We start from the raw sequence: 27,934 nt of genomic DNA on the forward strand, positions 1-27,934 counted from the left end.
GATGGATTATGTAATATGCAGAGCCTTAGCTTAGAGAGCGGTTTAGTCAAAGACTATAGAATACCGAGACTTTGGTTTAGTTTATGAGGCTGTCACGTGATGAACGAACGACTCGAACCCGAAGACTCGAAACAGGTGAACTAACTCAGTGCAGAACCTATGGGATGTTGCGCATGCGCGACTGAACGAATCACTCCCCGAGACGACTCGTTCTTCCCGAGTCACATTAAAGATTCGTTCAAAATGAATGAATCATTCAAGAACGACCCATCACTCACTACCGCACAGGTAGTTCCAGGTCAGTTTAATCACGTTCTATATTAATGCGCTTCCTATAAACATTGGTAACCATAGTAACATACAGTTACAGTTGAATAGTAATACAGACGAAAATAACCGTCATTTTTATCGTTCCGGTCAAATATTGCAGCACAAATATTATTAACATCTTTAATATGTGAATTCTGGCAAAACTTCGCATCGGGTGGTTCTTCGCCTCCAAGTCGTGCTGCATTCAAATCGTTTAATGCACAGCTAGCCGTTGATTATCCCTTACATATATAATATATGGATTTTTAATTAAATCGACGCACTAGCTTTGATTATTGATGAAAGATGTTTAAAATATAGTTTGGTTTATTTTTTCCTTCAGTCGACCCACTCACTGAAAGAACCATATATGGCTCGAGAGCCTCAGTTTCCGAACAGACTGCAGAATATCAGTCAGTCGAGCAAAACACACGAAACCCATAGCAACGCCTCAGATTGACAGATATGTAAATATTAAACAGGAATTTTCCGACTTTTGAGCGATTAGTTACTGTTTTGTACAAATTGTCATGTTAACTAGAATTCAAATCCATCTTGTTTTATTGACCACAATATCATTGCTATTTGTCTGAGAGGGGCTCGAGCCCCCAAAGCCCCCCCTTCTGCACGTGCCAGCTTTTGGGTAAACTTCGAGAGCAGTGAATGGGAGAATATATTTGTTGCCTTCCCATTTGCTCAAATAGCAAAAGAAAAAAGACAATGTTTTCACGACTTTCAAAAAAGGGGGGCGAGAGAGACTGATAACGGCAGTCAGAAGAGAGAACGTGTCAAATTTAGCATAGATGCATTAGCTTTGACTCGTCAGTCTTGTGAAAAGTGTCTGTTTTTTTTTTTTTAAATGTTTGTTTTATTTTGATGTATTCTATATGTTGTCGTTATTATATTTATTACTGTTCCTGATTTTCTTTTCCTTTTTTTTCTTTTTTTATGTTTAGGCAATATTGTTTGTAAATTAAACAGCGCCACCCTCCTCTAGCGGCCACTGTGGGTAACAACACTAACTAGCGGAGCAAGTTCTTGTTTTGACAGGAAAAAAGTGCCTTGTTTAATTCAGGTAAGTCTGTAAAAATTTATAGACAACACAACAATACACACACGTGGTCATCTCAACAACAGCTTTATAAATACAACTTTGATGAATTGTATAACGGTACAGGACATGCATTAGTCTGCAGACAGTTTACCATTTCAGGAAAAAAAGGAGGAAAGGTTTTGTTATTAAATGATACACAAGCCTTTCATTTACAAATATTTTATAGATGTGTTTTGCAGTTTTGCTACACTTTGTTCACAGTGTGTGCGAGTGTATGAGTTTTATTTTTTAGCTTCATCCAATTGTGTGTGTGTGTGTGTGTGTGTGTGAAATCAAATGCTTAAAAACAATTTATTCATCTGCTCCTTGCAAGTAACAGATATGTGATGGTGTGCTGTTCGCACAAACTGTCTAATAAAAAACTGCACAAAATTATGTTTCAAAGGCATCAAAACAGCTCTGAGGTAATAAAGTGTGTGAAACCAGAACTAACACATAATAGTCACTAGTCGCCATTCATTTGTATCATGACTAAAATAAACAACAGATACCATTTTCTATTTAACAGATATCTTATTTTGTGAAAACAGATATCTATTTAAAAGCATTTATAAAATTAGAGACAAAGCATCTGCTATTTGAGGCCATCGAGTTTTTAAACAAGAAGTGGTTTTACACCCTTTCGCTCAGATTTATCATATCATCCAACTACTGTTAAAAAATGTTCGCAGATGTACTTTCAGTGGCCAAAAAAAAAAATCAATGATCGGACCTTGTGAAAATAATCAACAGACACATTCTTTATGCTTTACTCCAGTACAATAACCACTTGCAAAAGAGCAAATATTTGACTTCTCAAAGGTATGAATCAAAATAATCTGTCATTTTGTCACGACACTATCTTGATGTACTCTAGTTTTACATATGCTATTGTAAATGACACAAATTCATTTTTCAGACAAGACAGTTCTCCCACATGAGCTACTGCGCTCTCGGCCTGAGAACACAAAAAGAAACGTGATTCAGAAAAACAGAGCCTTAAAATGTATTTAAAACAAAACGCAGCAATGAAGTGACGAAATAATGCTGACATGCTCTCCTAGCTGTAATGTTTAAAATGTAAAACACATTCTTTTTGTTTAATGATTGTAGCCAATCAAGATGTAATTTTCTAGCTATTTGTTTCTCTCGCTGAGGTAAAAAAACAAACAGTAAAAACAAACACCAGGGCAGACAGGAACAATGTTTTAAGGCATTTTTTCTTCAAAACAACTTGATATACAAGGTTTCATTAAGGTAACTATGCTAAAAGTGCACTTAATGAACGGAGACCAAGCTGTCTTCAAAAAGGACTGCTCTACTATATTTCAATATGCTTGATTTTCACATGTAACATGTAAGAGATGAAGGGCTTGAAGATGTATGAGAAATACCTAGGATGAGCGAGTCTAAAGAGGTTTTAACTCATTAACCACTGAGAACTCCAAGAGCAAGTACACATTCATTAATGTTCAAGCCTAATTAAATAATCCTGCTTTCAGCGCAACTCTCAAATGTCCATCAAATGTCACAGTGTCTGCAGAAAAGCGTCTCTTAAACTAGTTCCTTAGGGAATGGCAATTATTCAGACAGCATCGTCTTGTTTGAATGGACATCTTATGAGAAATGGAAGGAAGATTTTGCAGTTGTTACCAGTTCCTCGGTGGTCATCAAAGATCATTTTTCCTTAAATGTGAGAATAAACAGAAATGCATTTCCTAACATGCTCTTGGTCGTATCTTTTACAAAAGTTCACTGAGATGCTTCTGTGTGACCTTTATTGATTTGCTTCAAGTTTTAAAATTTACCTTCACATTGCCTCTATTAAGACAAGGCGCATTTTTCAAAAGTAGAAATGACAAACCAAAATTTTCAACAAGTTTATCGGTGCACTCAATCATTTTTTTTCTTTATAAAAAAAAAAAAATGTTGTAGCCCTAAAGAAATAAATGGTACTTCTAAACAGTTTAAAAGTGTGACCGTTCACATGAGATGAAGACTCGATTCATATCAGTAGCCTGTATTATTCTACATGAAGAGGGCCCCCTCCTGATGGGGCCGCCATTTTGAGATCACATGACCAGGCGAATGCTACTCACTCCTTATTGGACACTTTCACTAGTTGAATAAATGAATCATAGCTGACTGTGAATAATGCTTTTCTAGGATTGGATCAGTAACTGACCACTTTAGTGTGATGCTTCATCCAAGCCACTAGGTGTCAGTCTTGAGTTGAAGCGCAAAAAAAATGATCAAATGCACCTTTAAACCTGCTGCCATTGCCGTCTTTAATCCGATTCTAACTGTTTTTTGGCCTCCTCTTTCTTCCATCACAGTGTTCACAGGTCCAGAATTGACGCGAAACACTCAGATTGGCCGCTCTTGTCCTCGTCGTCGCTGAGTCACGGAGCAGAAAGGTCTCTCTACAGCACTATCACAGTGAAGATGCTCTCAGCAGAGGTCAGAGACATAGTCAAAGTCACGGAAGCTGTCCTGATCCTTGCGCGATAGCACCCGGGGTTCACGAGGTGGCGTGAGAGCCGGCACTTCTGTTGTGAATTCCTCATCGAAGTTACTCACGTCTTCTTTGTTTCCGATAGTCGGAAGGAAGGGAGGAGGGAGTTTACGGAGGAGAAGAGCCTCCCAGTCCATACTCTGAAAAGTGAAAGTACAGTGTATGAGCATAAAATCTATTCAGTTGTGTTAGAATTGATGCCGTCATTCCACATGCAAAGCAAAAATGCAAATGCAACACTAAAAAAATAACTTCAACATTAAAAAGAGGGATGCACAGATATTGAAATTAGAACTTTATAAAACTTCAAACGAGTCAGTGCCAATAGCCTCGTGGTTAGTGCACCGACATATAGTGCAACTGTGCTCACAGCGACCCGAGTTCGAGTCCCGTCTCGAGGTCCTTTGCCGATCCCGCCCCCTCTCTCCACCCAGTGCTTTCCTGTCTGCTCTCTACTACTGTCCTATCTAATAAAGGCATAAAAAGCCCAAAAATATCTCTTAAAAAAACTTCAAACGATAACTGATAAAAAATAAATGGCTGATATTAAAATTCTGTTATAAATAATAATTTTAAAAAAACCTTTTAAATATTACAAATTAATACAGGATTCACAACATTATGTTTAGTAGGGGTTCCTAAGCTTTTCTGTCAGCCGAACCCCTTGGATATAAATATTAAATATAAATAATAAAGAATACAAATAAAACATTTTTCAATAATTTAATGATACATTTGCATGCTCACAGTTCTCTGATATCATTAATAATTATAATTATTATTAGTTTTTTTTTTTTATTTATAAAAATGAAGACAAAGATATTCCTGTTGTAAATTACAATTGTACTGTAAAATAACTTTTTTTTAATTTATTTAATTAAATTGCAGCTTTTAATTTGAATTTATTTATTTTTAGTTTTATATTTGATATATAATTAATAATTAGCTTTTCATCGACTGACGAACCCCCAAAGATCAATGAAACCCCATTTGGGAAACCATCATCAGATACTTTTTGAAAAAGATATTTGTTGAAGACTACATTTTTAATTATTAGTGTTTCACATAAAATTACATATTATTAGTGTTTAATAAAGTAAAGATCTCTCTTACCCTGAAGAAAGGCTGTTTCTTTACATCCTCTGCATCTTTCTCACTGGAACCCAGTCGTCTTTCTGGATTTCTCCTTAGTAACTGTTTAAAATAATACGTAAAATTTCAATTTATCTACACTTAATTTTTACATAAAATCATATGCAGCAAATCATGTGGGAAAGACGTTTAGCAGGACATGTCTGCTGCACTAGCTGAATAAAAGAAATATAGGAAGGCTCAAAAAATCAGTTTGAGATATTTACCCTTCTCATGATGCCAATGGCCTCCGAGGAGAGGAACCGTGGATAACGAACTTCATCATTCACTATGCTGTCAAAAACCTCCTCTTCATCATCACCTGGAAACGGAGACTAGAAAGACAGTTTTAGATCAGACAGATGCCAAAACTGTAAGAACGTTTCAAACATTTCAAATAAAAATGCTCAAATTTCTCACCTCTCCCACCAACATCTCGTATATAAGCACTCCGAGTCCCCACCAGTCCACGGCCCGTGTACGACGTGTCTGTTAGAACCTCTGGAGCCAGAAACTCGGGAGTCCCACAGAACGTACTGGTCCGGTCCCCAAAACCCATACCTGGGAAAGAGACAAAAACAGGTCTGACAAATGCTCCTGACTATATCAAGCACAATCAAAAGTAGGTGGAAGAGAGAGAAAAGGAAGAGTCATTACCTTCTTTACACAATCCAAAGTCAGCGATCTTCACATAACCCTCTGTGTCAAGCAGCAAGTTGTCCAATTTAAGATCTCTGGTGGGAAAACACACAAATATAAGCAATATGTATTTAAAACATCTTTAGACAAAGCCAGAACGTGTGCACACAATTGTTTGCATACTCACCGGTACACAATCTTGTTGTCATGTAAAAACTGAAGCCCTAAAACTACACAAGCAGCATAGAACCTGAAACAAACACAAATTAAAATAGTCAACAAAAAAGTGGGAATTTTCAATTTTTTATTATATTTATATATATATATATAAATATATATATAAACACACAATCATGGGCAAAAATATCGGCACCCTTGGTAAATATAATCAAAGAAGGCTGTGAAAATTAATCTGCATTCTTAATCCTTTTGATCTTTTATTTAAAAAATTCACAAAATCTAACCCTTCATTGGATAATAAGAATTTAAAATGGGGGGAAATATCATTATGAAATAAATGTTTTTCTCAAATACACGTTGGACACAATTATTGGCACCCCTAGAAATTCTTATGAGTAAAATATCTCTGAAGTATATTATCATTCATATTCACAAGTTTGAGCACTCCAGGGTGATTATGAACGTGAAATTATCCAGCCATGGCTTCCTGTTTCACAGAAATATAAATAGGAGGGAAAACAAAGCCCAAATTCCCTTAATCATCCATCACAATGAGAAAAACCAAAGAATATATTTCTGATGTGCAGCAAAAGATAATTGAGCTTCACAAATTAGTGAAGTGGCTTTAAGAAAAGAGCTAGAGCAGTGAAAATTCCCATTTCCACCATCAGGGCAATAATTAAGAATTTCCAATCAACATAAAATGTTAGGAAACTGCCTGGAAGAGGACATGTCTATATCGTCCTAATGCACAGTGAGAAGGAGAGTTTGAGTGGCTAAAGACTGTCCGAGGACCACAGCTGGAGAATTGCAGAAAATAGTTGAGTCTCGGGGTCAGAAAAGCTTAAAAGAAAATTGTCAAACAGCCCCTACATCACCACATGTTGTTTGGGAGGGTTTCAAGAAAAATTCTCCTCATTCATCCAAAAACAAACTCCAGCATATTCAGTTATCAGACACGACTGGAACTTCAAATGGGACTGGCTTCTATGGTCAGATGAAACAAAAAAAATGAGCTTTTTAGCAGCAAACACTCAAGATGGGTTTGGTGAACACAGGGATAAAAAGTACCCCATGTGTACAATGAAATATACTGCTGTATTTTTGATGTTGTGGGCCTATATTTCTGCTGGAGGTCCTGGACATCTTGTTTAGACACATGGCATCATGGATTCTATCAAATACCAACAGATAAAAAAATAAGTGATAAGTGACTGACTCTGTTAGAAATCTTATAATGGGCCATGTTTGGATCTTCCAGCCGTACAATAATCCAAACACAAACCTCAAAAACAACACAAAAATGGGTCACTGAGCACAAAACCAAGCTTCTGCTGGCCATTCCAGTCCTCTGACCTGAACCCTGTAGAAAATGAGTGGTGAACTGAAGAAATTCTGGATGAAGGAATGGTCTCTGATCTCTTGTCAGGTGTTCTCTAACCTCATCAGGCATTATAGGAGAAAATTTAGAGCTGTTAAACTGGCAAATGGAGGTTTCAAAAAGTATTGAATAAAAGGGTGCCGTTAATTGTGGCCAATGTGTATTAGAGAAAAACATTTATTTCATAATGATATTTTCCCCCATTTTAAATTCTTATCCAATGAAAGGTTAGATTTTTGTGAATCTTTTAAATAAAAGATCAAAAGGATTAACAATGCAGATTAATTTTCACAGCCTTCTTTGATCATATTTACCAAGGGTGCCGATATTTTTGGCCATGACTGTGTATACTACCCCTAAACCTAAATATCACACAACAAATTCTTAAGAGTAATTAATAAACAAAATGTTTTAAACTCTTTGTCCACGCAATATACACTACCGTTCAAAAGTTTATGGTCAGTAATAGTTTTTTTTAATTAGTACTATTTTTTTTTGTGCATTTTTTCTGTTGGAACAAAAGTGACAGACGCTTAAAATGTTACAAAATATTTCCATTTCAAATAAATTAACTTTCTATTCATCAAGGAATTCCAAATTTAAAAATGCATCATGGTTTCCACAAAAATATTAAGCATCAAAACCGTTTTGAACTGTTGTTATTGTTTGATAACAATAAGGAATGTTTTATAAGCACCACATTAGCATAACAGATCCTTCATTTCTGGTGGATCATGTGACAATGAAGACTGGAATAATGATGCTGAAAATTCAGCTTTGCATCACAAGAATAAATTACATTTTAATATATTTTAAAATAGAAAAAAATTACTTTAAATTGTAGTAATATTTCACAATATTACTGTTTTTACAGTATTTTCGATCAAATAAATGCAGTCTTGGTGAGCATAAGAGATTCTTTCAAAAATTAAAAAATCTTTTGAACAGTAATGTATGTAATTTTAGTTTCTTTGATTAAACAGTGTAGCAAAACCTGACAAAACAGTTTACATACACAGCCCGTGGCTCGGTGAAGACGTCTGCGTGTATGTGCATCATTAGATCGCCGCCTGCCGTGTACTCCATGACAAAACACACATGCTCTGGAGTCTGGAAACACGCAAACAGGTTCACGAGGAAGGGGTGTTGCGCACTGTTCACCGTCTCGAAAATGCGCTTCTCACACATCAAACTGAGGGAAAAACAGAGAGAGAAACAAGAAAAAATTAAAACATTTCATGAAAATAAAATAAAAACAACAAAGTTATTTTGTTTACCTTTCTACTTCATCTCTGGCCACAATGTCTCCTTTCTTCAGGGCTTTAATGGCGTACATATTGCCTGACTTCTTGTATTCCGCCAACAGCACCTGACAGACACAAATATGATATGATGAAAATTTCAGAGAGAAAGAGAGCTGGGAAGAAAGAAGTTGTAGGATCAAAGAAATGATTGAAGGCCAGGAAGCTTGAAGACTACCTTTCCAAAATGGCCTCTGCCAAGAACTGCTATCAGTTGGAAATCCTGCAGGCTCAAAGGAGTCTTCTTCTGCTTGCTGCACACACAAAGACACACACACACTTAGAAAGCACTAAAAAGACTCAGATGTACCTGGGAATCTTCATATTGTGTGTTTAAGTCTACCTGCTCAGTGAATGTGTTCTGATTTGGCGTTCAGGTGTGGTGACGTCCGGAGCAGAGACGGGTTCAGTGGCCGGCTGCCGCTCCTGTGCCAAGAAGCAGAGAGGGGAGGAGTTACAGAGAGATGGGCGTGGTTAAAGAGAAAGAGGAGGAGTTATAGAGAGTCTCTCACTGGAGTGCTTGTATCCGGCACATCTCGACGAATGTCCACCTTCATCGGTGAGTCATAGTCTAAACTCAACTTCTCCACCGATATCTCCCTGTAACACACAAACACAGATAAGTAACGGCAACAAAATTCACATTCCACCTTTTTTGACATTAGTACAAGAGCTAGTTAATCAAATCCACTTATTTTACAATACTAATACTATTGTTTATTAGATTAGTTGTACTCTAGTTGAGGTTCATGTATGCTGATTTAAAGAATAAATAAAAGCAAAAATGGAAGTATACAATATCCTGGTTATTCTTTCCCATATAATAAAAGTAAAATAAAAGTAAATATTTAATAATAATAATTCACACTGTTGCTTTTAAGGAACCCATTCAATTTGATTATACAACAACAACAATGATAATAATAATAATAATAATTATTATTATTTTATTATAGTAAATTATATAAATTAAACAAACCAATAAAGAAATATTACTATAGTAATAAGACTTTTGTAAGTACTGTAAAATGTAAAGAAGCACTTAATTATTATTATTATTATTATTTTACAGAACAACAGTAAAATTACAATACTAATATTAATCTTAAAAGCATTTATTTAGAATTGTACAAATTTGGGATGATTATACATGCTCAGCGGATGATCCTTTTAATTATTTTTACATATCTGTGAATACACATGTATTTTGTCTGAATAACATTAATAATAATACAAATAAAACTAATAAAATTATAAAAATTATAATTATTATTACTATATTATTAAAACTTTGTAAAAACTGTAAAATAAAAAAGTACATATTATTATTATTATTATAGCTTATCATTTTACAGAACAACAGTAAAATTACAATACTAATATTCATCTTAAAAGCATTTATTTGGGTGAATTGGGCAAATTTGGGAAGATTGTACATGCTCAGCAGATGATCCTTTGAATTATTTTGACATATCTGTGAATACACATGTACTGTAATGTCTGTTTCTGTGTGTGATTTACCCTGTCTGTACTGTGTGTGCGTGAGGGCTGTAGGTTCCTGTGTTGTTGACGGTTGGTATGGCATTCCTCAGTAACCTCACCCATGTGCCGATATCAACGTTCATCTGCCGAGCTCGCAAAAATGCTTTTCCTGCATGTGACCACAAACACACACACTGTTTGACCTCTGACCACTAGATGGAGCTCAACACCATTCAAGTCACATGTCATAAATTAAAGTCAACATGAAATGACATTCAGCTCCAGTAGCCCCTCACTGCAGAACAAAAGATCCAAGGGCGGGGTTGGATCCACATCCAGGGGGTGGAGATTGGTAGGTTTAGGGATCAGGGGGTGGAGACGGGTAAGTTTAGGTAAATGTAAGGTGGGAGGAGTTGGATCAAGATCCAACCACACCCCCTGGATCTTGTGTTCTGCAGTGAGGACCATCTCCAATTTTAAGTGCATTTGGATAAATGAATCAACAGATTCTTGCATTTATTGTAAACAGAGAAAACATTTATCTGTCTCTTACCCTGTTGTTTGGAGAACACTTTCTTCTGTCGTTTTAGCCGTGGAACCCTGTCGATCACGGGGTTAAAGAAGGTAACCTGAGGCAGACAGATGGTACACATATGTCATCCACATATTTCAATGCTGGCCAGTTTAGCACATCTCTTTGGTTTGGGTGCATTTCTAAAGTAAACTAAACAAAGCATTGAGGCAGAATTTTTTTGGGGACAAAACATATTTTTGAGTGCACATGTGTGTGTACCTCTGCCAGCAGCAGTCCCTGTGGCTCTAGCTCTAGTTGTACTCTGTGTTTCTGGTTGTCTAGGAAATCCTCCAACTTGAGAAATTTCAGCGCGCACAGAGATCGGTAATCTCTCCAGTACACTGCAATCTCCATCTCTCTAGACTGCACACATAAAGACACAATTTACATTTGATCAGTTCTTGAATATTATTTGTAATACATATTATTATAGTATTTATTCATATTTAATAATAGCTTTTGATTTTACATTTTACATTTTTAGTTTTTTATTTTCATTTTAGTTTACGTTTTAGTAATTTTGTTATGTGCTTTTGTCACTATTATTAGTTTATATATATATATATATATATATATATATGTATATATATATATATATAAATACACGTTTATTTACATGTTTCATTTTAGTAAATTAACACTAATAATTTCATTTAGTTGGCAAAGTAACATTTCTATTTTTCTAAGTTTAGGTTTTTTTATCAAACACTGAATTTATTTTATTTTAGCTTTATTTCAGTTGCAGAAAACTACTTTAAATTAGGGATGTGCGCTACAACTAATTTGACTGTCGTTTAAACGGAAGTTTTGTATCCGACTAGTCGACTAGTCTAAAAGCTAGAAACTCCCAAAAAATGGCAAAAGACAAAAAACTATGCGTGTCTATATAACAGCCTACACTTGAAATACTTAATCTTCGAATCACACTCTCAAATCCCTCAGTGAATTCTGCTAAAAATAGGTCACGATTATGGCATATAATATTTGTATAGGCTATTATTATTATTATTATTATTACATTAACTTATAGGGTTATATTTTTATATTTGTTATATATGCTTATTTCCCCTTTCAGTTTGTGTATGGCTTTACCTAGTTAACGTTTTGTGTAATTACGCTATATTTGCTAGCCTACCATATATTTTACAAATACTGTGAACGCTTGACAATTATGCAAATAAAGTTTTGATTTTATGATTGTATTTATGCCCGTGTGTGATGATAAATGAGCATGTTGTGTTTTCATTTACGAATGAAATTACGTGAATGATTAATTCCTCAACGAATCACAATATAGTATTTGTAATTATGGTCTATTACTTAGCAGAAACAAAATGAAATATAGCCTATGTTAAATTTAAACTGCATTCCAGTAAAAAATCCAGTCAGCATAATCAAAGCTTTATTGCATGTCGAGCATTTACAGTAGGCTGTTATTTACAATTCAGAACGTTAAGTAAAGAGATCGAAATGAAGAGAAAAAACCCCCGAATATAAACGAATATCAAAACATAACCAATAATACTAGGCTAAAAATAATAATAATAATATACAAATATTACGGGAAAAAGACGATCAGTTAATGGATTTACAAGACTGTGGGATGGATAAACATGTTTTCTTGTGGGCCTATTTTATTTTATGCACTTTATGTAACATTTCATGATAAACTTCATTTGAATGCTGACTATGGCACATAATACAGCCATGGTAATAATTTAATAATGCAATTTCTAAATAAATGTAATAATTTCTTAATTCTAAATAAAATATTAATGAATCCATCTCTGATAATTCTGGGTTTCTATGGTCACACAGGTTTGTTTACGCATTATTATTATATTCCCTCAACATAAGAAGTCATGGCCACGAGAAATGGATATCGTTCCCTCAACATAGCATCTTGAGACCACGACATAAGGATGTCATTACCTCGACAAAATGATCTCGTGGCCACGACATAAAATCACATTCCCACGAGAAATGGATGTGACCATAATGTGGCCATGTCACCTCGCGGGCATCGTACATAGCTTATTTATTCAGATCGGCTGGAGCAATGCAGAAATGGAAAATAGACTGACAGAATTCTTCATTTTCATATATAACGTTAGCCAACATATTAAAACACAAGTCAAAAACAATAGGAAAGTTTATCAAGGAATAGCATTAAAATGGCTTTTAAAAATTTACTTCATGTTGGCTATATTGTCTAAAAACAAAACAATGTTCGTTGTACTCAGACCATGCGCATTTGTTCAGTGAATTTAACATGTTAACGTGGTCTGGCGAAAGACAAGAGAATTCTGCACAAAAAAAAACCGCGCTTGGCAGGAACTGAATAATCCCACACCTTGCTGGTCTGTCACGTGGTCATTTCGAGCTCACCACAACTGACATGAAGAAAACGCATGCGAGGTAAAAATGTGGTTTCCGCCCAGATACGCTTTTAAAAATATTTATATATTTAAATATTTTGATATGTATTCTTTTTCAAAAGTTTTAAATGTAACGTTAAAATGATGGTAATTTGAATGATAAAATCATGGGGGTTTTTTCTCTCGTGTAATCGACTATTGTTTTCAGTGTCGACTAGCAGGAGCTGTACTGTTTAGTCAACTAGACCCGCACATCCCTACTTTAAATAGTTTCAGTTTTAGTTAACATTTCATCAGCATTTCAGCGTTGCTTCATTTATCAAATAACTGTATGGATATTATATCCTGAAAAAGACATAGAACCATGCATGTCCTAATTTGCATGGCTGTTAGTCATTCTGCGCGTGCAATTTGCTTTTTTCCCTAGATAAGAATAGCATGCCCTTGCTTGTGTAAGAGTTATTTGAGATGTTCCAGCAGTAAAGTCACTGATGTTACACAGCCAACGGATTTTGATTTTGTAATTATAATTACAGCCTTTTGCCTGGAGCTTTAATTAATGAAACAGACACTGAACTTCTAATCTGTGTAAATCTACTATTAACTCACTCGCTCCAGCTCTATGGTGAAGGTTTGATCCCAGCCCTGTTCTCCAACCATCTTCCATGCCGTTTGACCCACGACTGTGTTATCCAGCTTCAGTACCGCACTCACCTCCGCTGCGCACACACACACACACACACACACACACACACACACAGACATGAATACAAATGTGTCTTTTAAATGTGATCAAATGAAGGTCAATATTTTCAGATTTCTCGTACACTCTCTAAATTATTTTTGTGTCAGTAAGTTTGTTGAATACGTCAACCAGTCACTCGCCAGCATGATGATGCAACACCCCATGTGTTATAAGCTCAGATGCACTACATCCTGTTCTGTTCAATGTAAAGCTATCTTCACACATGACCGACACAACAGACTGAGTTATATCAAAACTCACACATCACCAAGGACTAATCACACTATGAATGTTACATCCTCCAAACACACACAAGTACTCACAGGAGAGTTCGTCTGTTTTGGGGGGTGTTTTTCCACTAACACTGCCACTGCGACTGTAAAGGCCTTTTCCACTCCGCATAAAGGACCGTCCTTCTCCCGGACTGTAACACGGCAATACTACCTGACTGCCACGGGAACGTCCGGGAACCACCTCTAGCACACCCATACAGCCCAGCAAAGTGACCTGCAGAGTGCCTACACACACACACACACACACAAATAAAAACAGGAAAATAATCAGATCTTAGAAGTCAGTACCTGATGATTTATTTTAAAGGGGTCATATGACGTTGCTAAAAAGAACATTATTTTGGTATATTTTCGTGCTGCGTAAATATTACCATGTCTGCATTCGTGATCAGAGAAACGACAAACAACAAGCACTACTCTACACAGCTCAAAACGCTTTTGAATCGTCTGTGGCAAATTCTTTAAATAAGAAAACATACTTACAGGCTGTGAGTCAGAAGCGCCAGACTGTCTTTGCAAAGTTGGAATTGCCCGACTTTATAGAAACAGCCTGTGCACAGCTGGCATTGTAGGCTACTCTCACAGGTTCAGGAAATAGTCATCCGTAAAATACGCTGCACACACTCTAATATTTGGGTTGAACTGTTCTGGAACAGTGATGTAAATACAACTTAACCACTGATTTCTAGTTGTGTCCTCTTTTGGAAGCCCAAACAAAGTACCTTCGCTTTCACATCGAATCACAGCATCTCCAGGACATGGTGCCGGTGGCAGCAACAATACTACAGCGAGAATAAAAGTCCCGCCTTCTTTCGTTGCGTAAACATTTGGGCGGTGTTATGCAAATCTCCCCACACCATGACATAGACATGTCTGGGCGTGTTTGAATGAGCCGTTTTAGGAGGGCATGGTCGAGTCTTAACTTTTATAAAGAATATCTGTTTGGTTTTGAGACTAGTCTTTGCAACTTCAGGGATCTTATCTATGCACAAACAGCTTGTAACACTCCAAAGAGAAAGGAAAACATGAAATCACATCATATGACCCCTTTAATCTAAATGAAATAAACAGGCATTTATCAGTGTAAAAGATGTTTTTGAATACCAGTGAGGGGAGAGGGTTTGGAGAGTGTGCTGTACTGGTTGTGCACGTAGGGGGCGCCGTGTCGAGAGCTGAACGCTGGTGAGGAGGCTAACACCAGCTCCTCTTTGATAACAGATGCTTTGGGATGATCTTCAGGAAGTTCTGCTAACCGCCGATCCAGTGAATCTCTCAGCAGATCCAACCTCTGAGACGACTCGCTCAGACGACACTGAGCCTGAAGAAGACGAGAGGAAGACATGAGGGATGATGTATTAAAAGAGTGCAGGGCCATCAAAAGTAGCAGTACTTCGGTATATAGTTGATACTACAATAATGATAAGTATTACTTACTGACTTACTGTATTAGACTTAATTATTGACTTAACTGGAAAAGCAGTGTTTACTTAATTGAGATGTAATTGAAAGCTAAGGTTTACGTATAATATAATGATAAAACGGGGTATGTAAGATTTTTTATGTTTTTAAAGAATTTATTAATATTTTATTTAATTATACAGAATTTTGAATTTATTAGAATAGAATTAGAATTGATTTGATATACACAAACAGAAATTTCAGATCGTTCAGAAATCATTCTAATATGCTGATTTGCTCAAGAAATATTATTTATTATTATCAATAGTAAAATCAGTTTTGCTGTTTAATATTTTTGTGGAAAAAGTGATACATTTTTTCACGATTCTTTGATGAATAGAACATTCAGAAGAACAGTATTTATTTGAAACAGAATTTACTGTCTTTACTGTCACTTTTGATCAGTTTAATGCATCCTTGCTGAATAAAAGTATTTCTAAGTTCTTAAAAGATACATAATATAATATAATATAATATAATAATACTGTATAATGGTGTCTGTATGATTTTTTAATGTTTTTAAAGTATTTATTAATATTTTATTTAATTATATAGAATTTATTAAGCATTTATTTGATATATGCAAAAAAGAGTAAAACTGCAATATTGTGAAAGAGTTCATATATTTTATAATATAATTTATTTCTGTGATGACAAAGCTGAATTTTCAGCATCATTACTCCAGTCTTCAGTGTCACATGATCCTTCAGAAATCATTCTAATATCCTGATTTGCTCAAGAAATATTGCTTATTATTATCAATAGTAAAATCTTGTGGAAACTGTGATACATTTTTCAGGATTCTTTAATGAATAGAGCATTCAGAATTTATTTGAAAGTTTTGGAACAATGTAAGTCTTTACTGTCACTTTTGATCAATTTAATGCATCTTTGCTCGATGAAAGTATTAATTTATATAAAAAAATAAAACTTATTGAGCCCAAATGATACAAGTATAAAAAAAACGACATTAGTATAATACCTCTGACATGGCCTTTTTGTCCAGTACTTTACTGGCTCCAAGAAGTCTAAGGACATTTTTTGCTCCCTCAGCGACGGCGTGCTCTACGCGGTAATGGTGTCTGAGCTCCTCGATCCGTAGCTCCATACCACATGGGTCAGGCTTTCCTGAAGAGACACACACAAACAGACATACCAGGCTATCAATATCACTCCCTCAGTGAATTACACAAGCTATTAGCCTGAATGGATCAGAGCCATTTCAAACCTCATAATTAAACAGCAAGGAAGAATATCATTTTAAGATAAATCCACACTATACAGAATTCAAACGGCAAACTACCACCTTTTTGAATGAATGAAAATGTATATATAAAGTACAAAAACTGCAAGCTGTTTAAAATGTTTTAGATAAAGACAAGCATCTCACACTGCAGGTCATTGCTGTCATTGCTTGAAATGTCAACTACCCATTAACCATAATGAAACTGAACCGAATGTGAACCCCATACAGACATCAAGTCTAAGATACAATAAATGGTACATGAGGTTGTGTGCATCTATCAGACTTTAAAGAGGATGAGGGATGATTTCGGATCAGGACAGTGCGTTTCCATATAGTAATTACTACACTTATGCAAACTGGGATAGATGATTGTAGATCAGCCGAGGTCCAACATGCTGCCAGCTACAGACTTTTAGAAATAAGAGGATTATTAAGGATTATAAACTGAAAGATTAAGATGCTGTGGTGTTATATTATTCTGTCATATCATCAAAAACATTGACATGCTGTTCCCGGGTTTTATATAAACATTTATTTTCATCTGTTTGGTTCTGTCTGAAATACAAGCAGTTCAAAGCATTCCAGTCAATAAATGAAAAGATCCTGAGTGCAGGGAATATTTTGAGTGTTTAAAACTTTCTCTCAATTTCCTAACATAATTGAGACTGCATGCTGTTTACTATTTCCAGATTTTCATATATTTTTAATCTAGCTGAGACTAGAAGAGCATGTGCTTGTGTATGAGCTAGTGGCTGCCTTAGGAATGTCCCAGTAAAATCATTTAGTGATACAGCACAGTATTTTCCCCATGAGCTGCTTCGAATGAAGACTCGGGGGCAAACAAAAACATGACAAAAGACAGAGTTGGAGGGAAAATATCACTTGAATGAGTGGACCTATAAAGAGGGATAATGAGACAGAGAAAAAAAACATGAGAAGTATTGAAGGGTCGACTGCAGAGGTTTTCGTGTCCTAATAAGGCATGAAGCCGAATGCAGTGACATAATTTCAGAAACACACTCTCGGGGAGTGTGTGTGTGTACATGTACACATTGAAGGTGTGTGTGTGTGTGTGTGTGTGTGTTTATACAGGAGTATTAAAGAATGCTAAAAGCTGCCTGTAACATTTTTGTTTCATATGATATGATACAGTCTCTGGTCTATCTGAATTATGATATAAGCTATAATTACTGCGAAAGCATGTTTGTTCTCTGTTTATTATCATAATGCAAGAGAATTTCAAATTTTACAGCAATAGCATTTTAAATTATATTTTGTACTGCAAAAACATAAACAAAATACTATATATACTGTGTGTGTATATATATATATATATATATATATATATATATATATAGTACACATATATGCACACATTTGCATAAAGGATGCATTTATTTATTTATTAAAACAGTAATATTGTGTTATATGATTACATTTATACTACATACTGTTGAAGAAATGTATTTATTAAACGGATTATTTAATGTTTACTGGGATACATTTGCTTTACATGAAAATGAACCACTTCAAAGTAAGTAAATACTGTATTTATATTTATTTGAATGTCTTTGTTCTGTGTTTTTATATATTACAGCTTTTTGTTGTAAACTGTTAATCAAAAGGTATGTGTGTTTGTGTGTGTGTGTGTGTGTGTGTGTGAGTGAGTGTGTGTATTAAGCATAAAGGAGATGGGAGAGTTGGAGTGGGAACTGACTGTCATCAGTTACCTGACCCTATGTTTGTGTCTATGTGTGCTTGATTCACTCCAAGCCAAACGGGGTCATAACACACACATTTATTGATCTGTATGACCTGCGCTCACTGCTTGTATATGTGTGTGTGTGTGTGTGTGCATGCTGTTCTCCAGACTGCATAAACACTGTACACTCCACACCCTGAAAACACACACCTCTCGTCTTCTGGGATTCATGTGGTTATTGATCTGTTTAGTTCTTTGCTCATCTATGAAATCAGACTCTAAAAGCAACAACGGAGTAGCACACACACACTCAGCCATACCCTGTATATCATCGTTGTGTTCGTAGGCCTGCACTGCTTTCCGGATCTGCATGCGAATGATGTCAATCTTTGTCTTGCTGTCCTGTAGCATCTGCTGAGCTGTCTGCAACATCTTCTTATCCTAAAAACCCACACAAACACACACCATTGTAGTTAGTAAACAGTGCGTAAACATCTTTTGACAGACTGGCTCCATTCCGAAATCTAGCGAGCTGCCTTGCTGCCTACATAACCTACAAATATTAGATAAAATACTTAATTTGTAATCACATTGAACTACTTGTATTTTCACTTTGAGTATCGAATGACATATTTAATGTCTTGCCTCATCTAGCATCTTCCCAGAACACCAAAGTGCATTCTGGGATTGCTTTCACCATGAATATGCGATGCTGCCTTTGATTTTGGAAGCAGCATAATTGAGTTGACTGCATTTACAGTGAGCACGCCAATGATGCCTCTGTAGATACACTACTGTTCAAAAGTACGGGGTCAGTAAGATTTTTTTTTTAAAGAAATGAATGCTTTCATTCAGCAAGGACGCATTAAACTGGCAGTAAAGACTTGCATTGTTATAAACAAATCCTATTTCTAATAAATGCTTTTCTTTTGAACTTCAAAGAAAGCCTCCTGAATAAAAATATTATGATTTCCACAAAACATTAAGCAGCACAACTGTTTTCAATATCGATAACAATAAGAAACACAATAGTATTATTTTTACTATATATTTCATCAAATAAATGGAACCTTATTCATAAACATAAAAGACTACCAACACCGATCACAAGTTTTGGAACAGAGCCTGTGTGTGTGCATGTGTATACCTTAGTGGAGCCATTGGCATATATGGGGATCATATTTTCGGCCCCCTGTTTAACTTTGAGTTCAATGTTTAACTGTCTTTCGAGGGCAGCGATTCTCTCCTTATGCGCCGAAGACCTGCTCTCTGCTCCCGGAGACTGAGGAGCATCATCTAGGCGTAAGAAGAAAAAAAAAGGTAGCCAAGGGATTTAAGAACGGCACTTGCCATGTTTAAAATCAGGGTTTTTGATATGAAAACATGAATTAATAATATTTCAGCCATCTATAATTTATGTCTTTAAATATATGTGACCCTGGACGACAAAACCAGTCTTAAGTGTCAATTTTTTTCGAAACTGAGATTTATACATCATCTGAAAGCTGACTAAATAAGCTTACCATTGATGTATGGTTTGTTAGGATCGGACAATATTTGGCTGAGATACAACTATTTGAATATCTGCAATCTGAGGGTGCAAAAAAATCAAAATATTGAGAAAATCGCCTTTAAAGTTGTCCAAATGAAGTTCTTAGCAATGCATATTACTAATAAAAAATTTAAAAAGTTTTGATACATTTACGGTAAGAAATTTACTAAATATATTCATGGAACATGATCTTTACTTAATATCCCAATGATTTTTGGCATAAAAGAAAAATCAATCATTTTGACCCATACAATGTATTATTGGCTATTGCTACAAATATACCCCAGCGACTTAAGACTGGTTTTGTGGTCCAGGGTCACATATGTGTTTTTTATTGTATTTAAATATTTATGAGTATTGGAATTATGCATGTGCATCCACTCGAAATCAAAACATTAATATATATATACTTTTTTTTGATTATCTTAATTAAATTTGAATTGATATTTTAATTGTTTTTAAAAAGTAATTATTGTAAAACAAAAATTAGACATTGTTTTTAACTTTAGGAAGCTTATTTTTCTTTCATGATATCACTGTCATCATCACTCAGTGTCCACTCACCACGTGAATCATCCGTCCCTTTGACGACGATATGAGCGTCCAGCTCTTGTAGCTGAGCGTGGAGCGAGTCCAGGCGTCGATTGGAGCTCCGCAACTGACTCTCCACCTGCTGTGCATTTCGTTTATCAGTAGTGGCTCTGCGGAGGTTCTCTGCTCCCTCTTTAATCTTCAGCTCCTTCCGGATTTCCCTACGGATTCGCTCTCGCTGTTCATCCAACCGCTGCTGAACACTCGAGTCAGAGAAATCGGAGCTGTGGTCCAAGCCTAGCTGCTCTAGTACTGACAACCCACCGGGATCACTCTGCAAAACAGAAAGATGAAGTTTAAAGATGAAGCACTCCCAGACTCAACTGCAGATCAAAGTCAAATTCAGCTTTAGATATCCTAAGAGATCTTAGTAATTCACTAAATGCACTCCATTGAGATCACTTCATTATCATCTTTAGTCTGACATAGCCAGACTTTTGAATGCTGGCAAGAAGTCTTATCCACATTGTGGCTTATCTGGCCAAGACGTGCCCACAGGAAAAGACCATCTGACCAACAAGCATGTTCTTGCTTTTAGATGCTGTTGGGTAAATTTGACCTACATAACTTAGAAAACAAATTTGGAATATATAATATTTTAGGATGTATTGTTTACTTACCACTTAAGATTACAATTTATTGTAGTGTCAGAGAAGATTGCAAACTGTCCCATTCCACCAATTAGCCTGCTTCTTTAAACAACTTTATTTCAGGGTGGATTGATATCAACTCAAACCAGTGCAACTTGACTCCTGGGAGTTGTGTAGAAGTCAGATTGGAAAAATATTTGTAATATACACCAGCCATCTTCTACGGTGGCCGAGAGTGCTCAACGAGCTGCAGATAGACTTCATCAATTTGACAACACACATGCTGAAAATACTCACAACACAACCAAACAAAGAAACGCACTGCAAATACTCACAACACAACCAAAGAAACGCAAAATTAGTTTGTGTTGTGAGCATTTGCACCACCTGCTGTCAAACTGATGAAGATGTTTTCTTGGTGCTTTTTCTATTTGCATGTGTTTTGCAGCGTGTTGAGCTCTCGGCCACCGTAATATTCTCTGTAACATAACACAAAAACTTGAGAATATCCCTTAAAATATCTTTCAGAAACTGTGGAGAATACACTTAGGATCTATGGCCCAAAGCACACTAAAAGCATACTAAAAACAAACTGAAAAGTGCCCATCACTGTACTTGAAGTTACTCACATTAGATTTACACAGCTCTGAAACCAACTAACTACAAATTAACGGTGGATTCCAGACATTTGGGGTCATTTTCCCTATTGTTTTCCATCCTGCTAGTCATGACTTCCACGTTGGGATACTATTCACTGCTCCAAAGATACCCCAGCCTGCCAGAAACAAATTGCCCAAAAATGTTTGCAAGATATCAGCTTTTATTGGTTTAACAAATGAAAACCTGCAACATTTGAAATCAGTCAGTTTAGAAACGTTATTTTATTACACTCCAGAAGCTTTTGAGAGAGAAAAAAACCCCTTTTTTTAAGTAAATATGCTTCAATTTGCCGAATTTAGAGAGATAATATAAACTCTTAGACAAAAGGGCTTTTTAAAAGCAACCGTCATTGATTACACATGAATGCAAACAGTCTGAAGAAGTTTACTTTGACAGTAAAAAATAAATAAATAATTCAATGCTGGGATGAGACAAAAAAAAAGAAAAAAAAGAAGCAAATATATCAGATGCAGAAGGACTAGGATGGATCTTTTACTAAGAACTGGCTGTTAAAATCTTATGTAAAAATGAAAAGTACAAAACAACCGCTTGCCAAAACTTCAAAAGAACACTGGAGATTTAGTTACACACTAAAACCACTTCATAAATCCTCAAACAAATATTTTACAGGTTACACGCGTTTGCACACTAGTTCCACCCACTAAACAATCAAGAACAGTCAGCCAACACATTTTTCCACAATTACTCAATTTTTTATATTGTTTTACTGTCTACAAGTCATAATTTGTGAAACTGAAAGTGATACAGAGTAATCTCTTATTGATTTGCTGTAGCAACTCTGTCCTGCACTCAACCTAAGGGAAATACATCCAATTGGCAAAAAAGCCCCTTTTCATCTGTTGAAATAATTTTGAAAACCAACAGTCCTGTCAATCATAAAATGTCACCTGTATTTCCAGATGTTCCCAGTGATCCCATTCACCAGACCAACACATTCTACTCTCTCCGGCAATGAGACCAATATCCAGTAGCATAGAAACAGAGAGACAGAGGGAGACGGAGGAAAAGAGAGCGAAAGAGATGAGGGAAGGGAAAGCTGTGGTCGAGGGGTCGCCCTCCCTGTGCAGGATATCCGGTTAAACCTCTGCACGCTCTCTTCCTGTTTTCTGCGACGCATGGCTTTACTAGATGACACCAGTATGGGGAATAAGGCTATTTTTTCCATGGACATGCATCTTTTCACTGTCAAGTAATAATACCCATATTTCAATAGCATACGATCTACAAGTGTTGTTAATATATCTGTTTATAAAAACTGTTCAGTGTGACAGAAGACCTCTAAGAAACTAAGGCAGGAAGGACCTTCATAAACAATTGAGAGGAACATGGAGAAAAGCATTAGTACATGTGTGTGAGAGAGGGAGATAGCGATATACCAAGATAAACTCTGTAGTGGGCGTGGGCAGAATAACCAAACGTACACGACTGTTCAAAGGTTTGTGGTCGGGAAGATTTTTCATGTTCAAGTCTCTCATTCTCACCAAAGCCACATTTATTTGGTCAAAAATACAGTAATACTGTGAAATATTATTATAATTTAAAATAGCTGCTCTTTTTAAATATATTTTAGTGTAATTTATTCCTGATCTGAGCCTTCGGTGTCACACTATCCTTCATAAATCATTCTAATGCCCTGATTTAGTGCTAAAAAAACATTTCTTGTTATTATCAGAGAACTTTTGAATGGTATATATCATTTAACATTACATATTATGATAAGATATATGGGTGGGCAATCTGAGGATTTTGTATTGTGATTTATCTTGAAGACGTCCACAATCAACTTTGTTAGTATGTAAGTATATCCACACAGCTTTCAGTTGGCAGGAAGAGCAAAAAATGGGAAAGTGAAGAGTGGGATATGTTGGACATTAAAAGGAGTTATTAAAAGTTCAATAAAGCCATGAAAGTGAATCGAATCTGGTAATGACTGACAGGATTTCTGTGCGCGCATTCCACGATGGAGAGGAACATAGACACGTGAAGTATATTTTAGGCATAAATAATCAGATGCACACAAAAAAATATCAAAATGTTCTCACCTGCTTGGTGTGTATTACGTAAACACAGTCGGTTTTGTTTTAAGTGAATATAATCAGTTTGTAAACAGAAAATAGGATGTGTGTCAGTATATTAGATCCATGTGTCTGATCCTTAAAGTGACAGCAGCACAATAAAGATTTAATGTTAATCAAACAACAAAAGAAAAAGAGAAAATCACTCACTGCTCATAACTGAATAACGTTTGTAGCTTTAATTAAAAAAAAAAAAATCTATATTTCATTGATATTGATGTTGCATTGTACATTTGATTACTTTATTTCAGTTTCTGCAATATTTCTTACCTGAAAAATGCTGTTAAATAGACTTACCTTTAACATAAAGCACTGTTTATTTCATTTGTATCTTTGTTCTGTTGTACATATTTATTTGTTCTATAGCTTGTCATTTGTTTCTTTGTTCTGACTTTACTTGTATTCAATAAGCTTAAGGACTTTTAACTAATTAGGCTTAGTTTCCATTGTTCAGTAACTTGCTAAATAGTAAAAGTAATAGTAAAAACCATATCATGATCTTGTCTGAGAAAATCATAATATGATATTTTTGCCATATGTCCACCCCATATGTCCAAAAAAAAAACACACTCCAAAAGGGTCTACACTAAAGTGTAGTAGCTATATTGCTATTGTTTCTCTGATTCGTTTGCATCAGATTTCTAACTCTCAGTTTCTTTTCTCCTTGTGTGATTTCAATATATCACACGTGCTGTATGACATCAACCTTGTTAATTATGAGTGGAAATTTACCCAAATTGCCAGTTTGAAATCAAAGAGCTTAAAGCAACTGCTCTGAAGTCTTTGATGCATTCAGCTATTGTGAAACTAAAACTCACAAACAGGTCACACATGCCCAAATTAAGCCGACAGATGCAAATTTGAATTCCAATACAGTTTTAATCCTCTAAACATCTTCTTTTTTTTCACAGCAGATACCCTGAAGATTAGCAGACCCTGTGATCAAACTGCTATCTGATAAAAGCAAGTGAACACGGAGAGCCTGAGGCTGATGCGGATAATTGCAAAAACACCATTTCAACACTAGCAGAGATTCAGCCTCAGATAAACTAGCTCACAATGACTAGACTGTGGCAGTTAAGTTTACCTTGCACAAAAACACATGAGTCATTTACAGTAACAGAAGCGATGAGTGTATTAGAAAGATTTCTGACTCAGTGGCATCAAAATAGCCCTTTACTACAAGACCAACTTACACATGGCTTTAGTTTACAAAATGTAAAAGTAACAAAATGGTAATGTATGTAAAATAATCTGGCTTCATATCTAAACTGCCAATGAAAGGTTTGGGGTTTGTAAGGTTATTTTTCTCTTATGCTCACCAAGTAAAAATACAATGAAACAATCAGTATCCTTTGATGAATAGACAATTCAAAAGCATTTATTTAAAACAGAAATCTTTTGTAAAACTATCAATGTCTTTACTGTCACTTTTGATCTATTTAATTCATCCTTACTATATTAATTTCTTTGCATTTTCTTCATCTGCATTAAAAATGGAGGCTTTTCTGAAATCAGACTTAATCTAAAACATCAAATGTGATCATTTAAACCCCAAAGGCCAGTTACAACATAACAGAGATATACAATAAATCTTTATCATATTGGTAATCGGATGATTTTTTAAAAATGATCTGTTGGCTGATTGTATATTTAACTGTGCATGCTCATTTTTCTTCTTCTTTTCTTTTTTCTTCTTTCTCTAACACTCACTGGAAATTAATATGTAGAAAACACTACATTTAATAATACTGTTAAATGTAATCTTTAGCAAATCTCAAAATTAATATGCTAAGACGCTTAAATACACTTCTTATAGGATTTAAAATATTAGTAATTTTTTTTTTTATTCAGAAAAAAAAGTAGTATAGAATTTTAATATCTCCCATTTATCAGGAAATTTATTAGCGGTTTTTTTTTTTTTTCGTCAGAATCTGGTGCAAATGTGTCCTGGACGTGTGTCTGAAGATGGACACACTTTATTTAAACAACCATGAGTACCATTAACAAATATCAAAACTTCAATCAAACTTGGACTAAAACTAGTTCACATTTCCAACATAAAAGTTCTGGCACCCAGAAGCTGACCGACCGTAGTACCAGATCACTCCAATAACAACCCTAAACACTCTTCTGTGGGACTCTTTCTGTGACACAACATCAGAGCTAATCGCTGTGGTTACAGTGATACAGTTTCAGCAACAATGGTTTAAGAGTACAACCACAGCATCCTTTCGACCATTCCACTCGAATGCAAGTCATCAGATCTCTACTGAGACAACATCTAAGGCCAGTTTGATGGGGCAGCTCTCATGCATCAGCTCTCACAAAGGACTAGAAATGACCTACGAGAGAGCAAGACAGGATATGAAGAGTGTCAAACAGAGGAAGAACATAAACAATGACAGAAAAGCACAAGGGACAGTCAGAAGAGGAAGAGGGGGATGAGAGGAAATGATGTGATGCAACTCGCAAAGATATCAAATGTTGGGGGAAGGACGGAGGACGCTGCCCACAAAGAAAACAAAAGTCAGTCCACACAGGAATAGTTTAACTCTTAGAAAAAAAGAAAAAAGAAAGAGGGAGAAATAGACAGGATCAAGAAAAAACTGGAAAGCCAAAGATGATGATAAAACAGCTGTTTTCTAAGGAAGTACAAATGGACAAGTAAAGGATTGCAGCATTGCATTTCCTATCAATATATTCAAAAAGAAATGTAAATAAATTGTAAACGTAACTTTTTTAATTAATAAAACATATTTATAAAGTTCACTAATATTTTGCAATGCTATACAATATATTCTAATTTATTACAGGTATAAATGGCATTAACATTGATTATATATTTTACACTTTTTCATTTAAAATGATTTTATGACTGGCGTGTAAAAAAATAATATTTATTTATTATATGTATTTTTTAATACAAATAATATTTATTTACATCATTTAATAATATAATTTATAACACAATATAGTCACAATACATTTCTTTAATAGAAAGACAAATACAATTGTTCTGTTTTTTAATAAATTGCAAACTGACATTAAGTATTGCAGCACTGCCTTTGTATCAATATATTAAAAAATAAAAATGTAAATAATTTGTAAATGCAATTAAAAAAAAAAATTCTAATACACTGTAATTATAGACTGTATTATTATTTAGCGATTTAATATTATATAAATTATTTTAAACTATATTTAAAATTTATAATCGCTACATTGATACTTTTGCATTTTGTATTTAAAATGATTTAAAGTGACGTAAAAATTGTTATATATTTATATTTAATAATGTTTTATTTTTTTAATACAAATAATAGATATTTATGCAATAATATAATACATTTATAATAGATTATGGTCACAATACACAAACAACAATTTGCATTCTTGCACAACACATTTCACACTACTGCAGCTATAGTGCACTGAATATGAACTCAGTTAAAGTTATCTGCATTCTACTGTCTATTCTAAAACTTTATTCTAGAGAATTCTTTACATAAGTACTCAGGATTTGGGGTGTCTTTAACAGGCCTACCCCTTGTGTAGCTGAAGTCTCTGGATGGGTGATGTTGTTGTCGTTGTTGTGCTGCTCTGTGAGGGATGTATGTCTTTCCTCCTCGTTAGCCATGTCACACCCACTATCTCCCTGCGTCTGCCCACCCGGTCGTGATAAAGACGGCTAATAAAATCTCCCACTGGAGCGGCGGTCAGTCCACCCACCCCCGACGAGACCCTCTTTATCAAACCCACTTCACAACAGAGACAGCTTCCTCCTCGACTAAAGAAAGGCGAAAAACGGAAGCGGTGTGGGGGTGAGCTGCAGGAAGGAGGAGAAAAAAGCAAAACGACAGATTAAGACACTGAGAGAAAGTGTGACTAAGCTCCACCCCTCAACTACACTTCAGCAAGCAAGACGATCTAAACTCTTTCCAGTCATGTGTTGCATTTCGTGTAGTCTACAGAGAAACAGATGCAAGCAGTTGCACTGAGACGCGATACAAAGATC

General features: G+C 35.4%; 1 protein-coding gene and 2 long non-coding RNA genes across 3 annotated transcripts; 2 read left to right on the forward strand and 1 right to left on the reverse strand.

Moving 5' to 3' along the window:
- The first annotated feature begins 250 nt into the window (after positions 1–250).
- LOC131541723 (uncharacterized) lies at positions 251–3,864 on the forward strand. Its single transcript, XR_009271567.1, has 3 exons — positions 251–298; positions 1,266–1,384; positions 3,739–3,864. It is a non-coding gene; the product is annotated as an uncharacterized LOC131541723 (long non-coding RNA).
- On the reverse strand, positions 1,432–27,807 carry pkn1a (protein kinase N1a). The gene is given in 23 exon segments (XM_058777605.1): positions 1,432–4,057; positions 5,031–5,111; positions 5,276–5,383; positions 5,469–5,526; positions 5,528–5,609; positions 5,706–5,782; positions 5,875–5,937; positions 8,264–8,440; positions 8,526–8,617; positions 8,728–8,803; positions 8,893–8,975; positions 9,062–9,149; positions 10,071–10,200; positions 10,585–10,660; positions 10,825–10,968; positions 13,593–13,702; positions 14,052–14,246; positions 15,126–15,339; positions 16,462–16,607; positions 18,748–18,868; positions 19,575–19,723; positions 20,544–20,844; positions 27,464–27,807. Coding segments are annotated over 23 exon segments (2,868 nt in total). The 5' UTR covers positions 27,557–27,807; the 3' UTR covers positions 1,432–3,853.
- Positions 3,948–26,256, forward strand: LOC131541730 (uncharacterized). Its single transcript, XR_009271568.1, has 4 exons — positions 3,948–4,077; positions 8,927–9,108; positions 22,741–23,030; positions 24,828–26,256. It is a non-coding gene; the product is annotated as an uncharacterized LOC131541730 (long non-coding RNA).
- Positions 27,808–27,934: the final 127 nt, after the last annotated feature.

The sequence above is a fragment of the Onychostoma macrolepis genome, chromosome 01, assembly GCF_012432095.1.
Source record: "Onychostoma macrolepis isolate SWU-2019 chromosome 01, ASM1243209v1, whole genome shotgun sequence".
In the NCBI taxonomy this organism is placed as follows: Eukaryota; Metazoa; Chordata; class Actinopteri; order Cypriniformes; family Cyprinidae; genus Onychostoma; species Onychostoma macrolepis.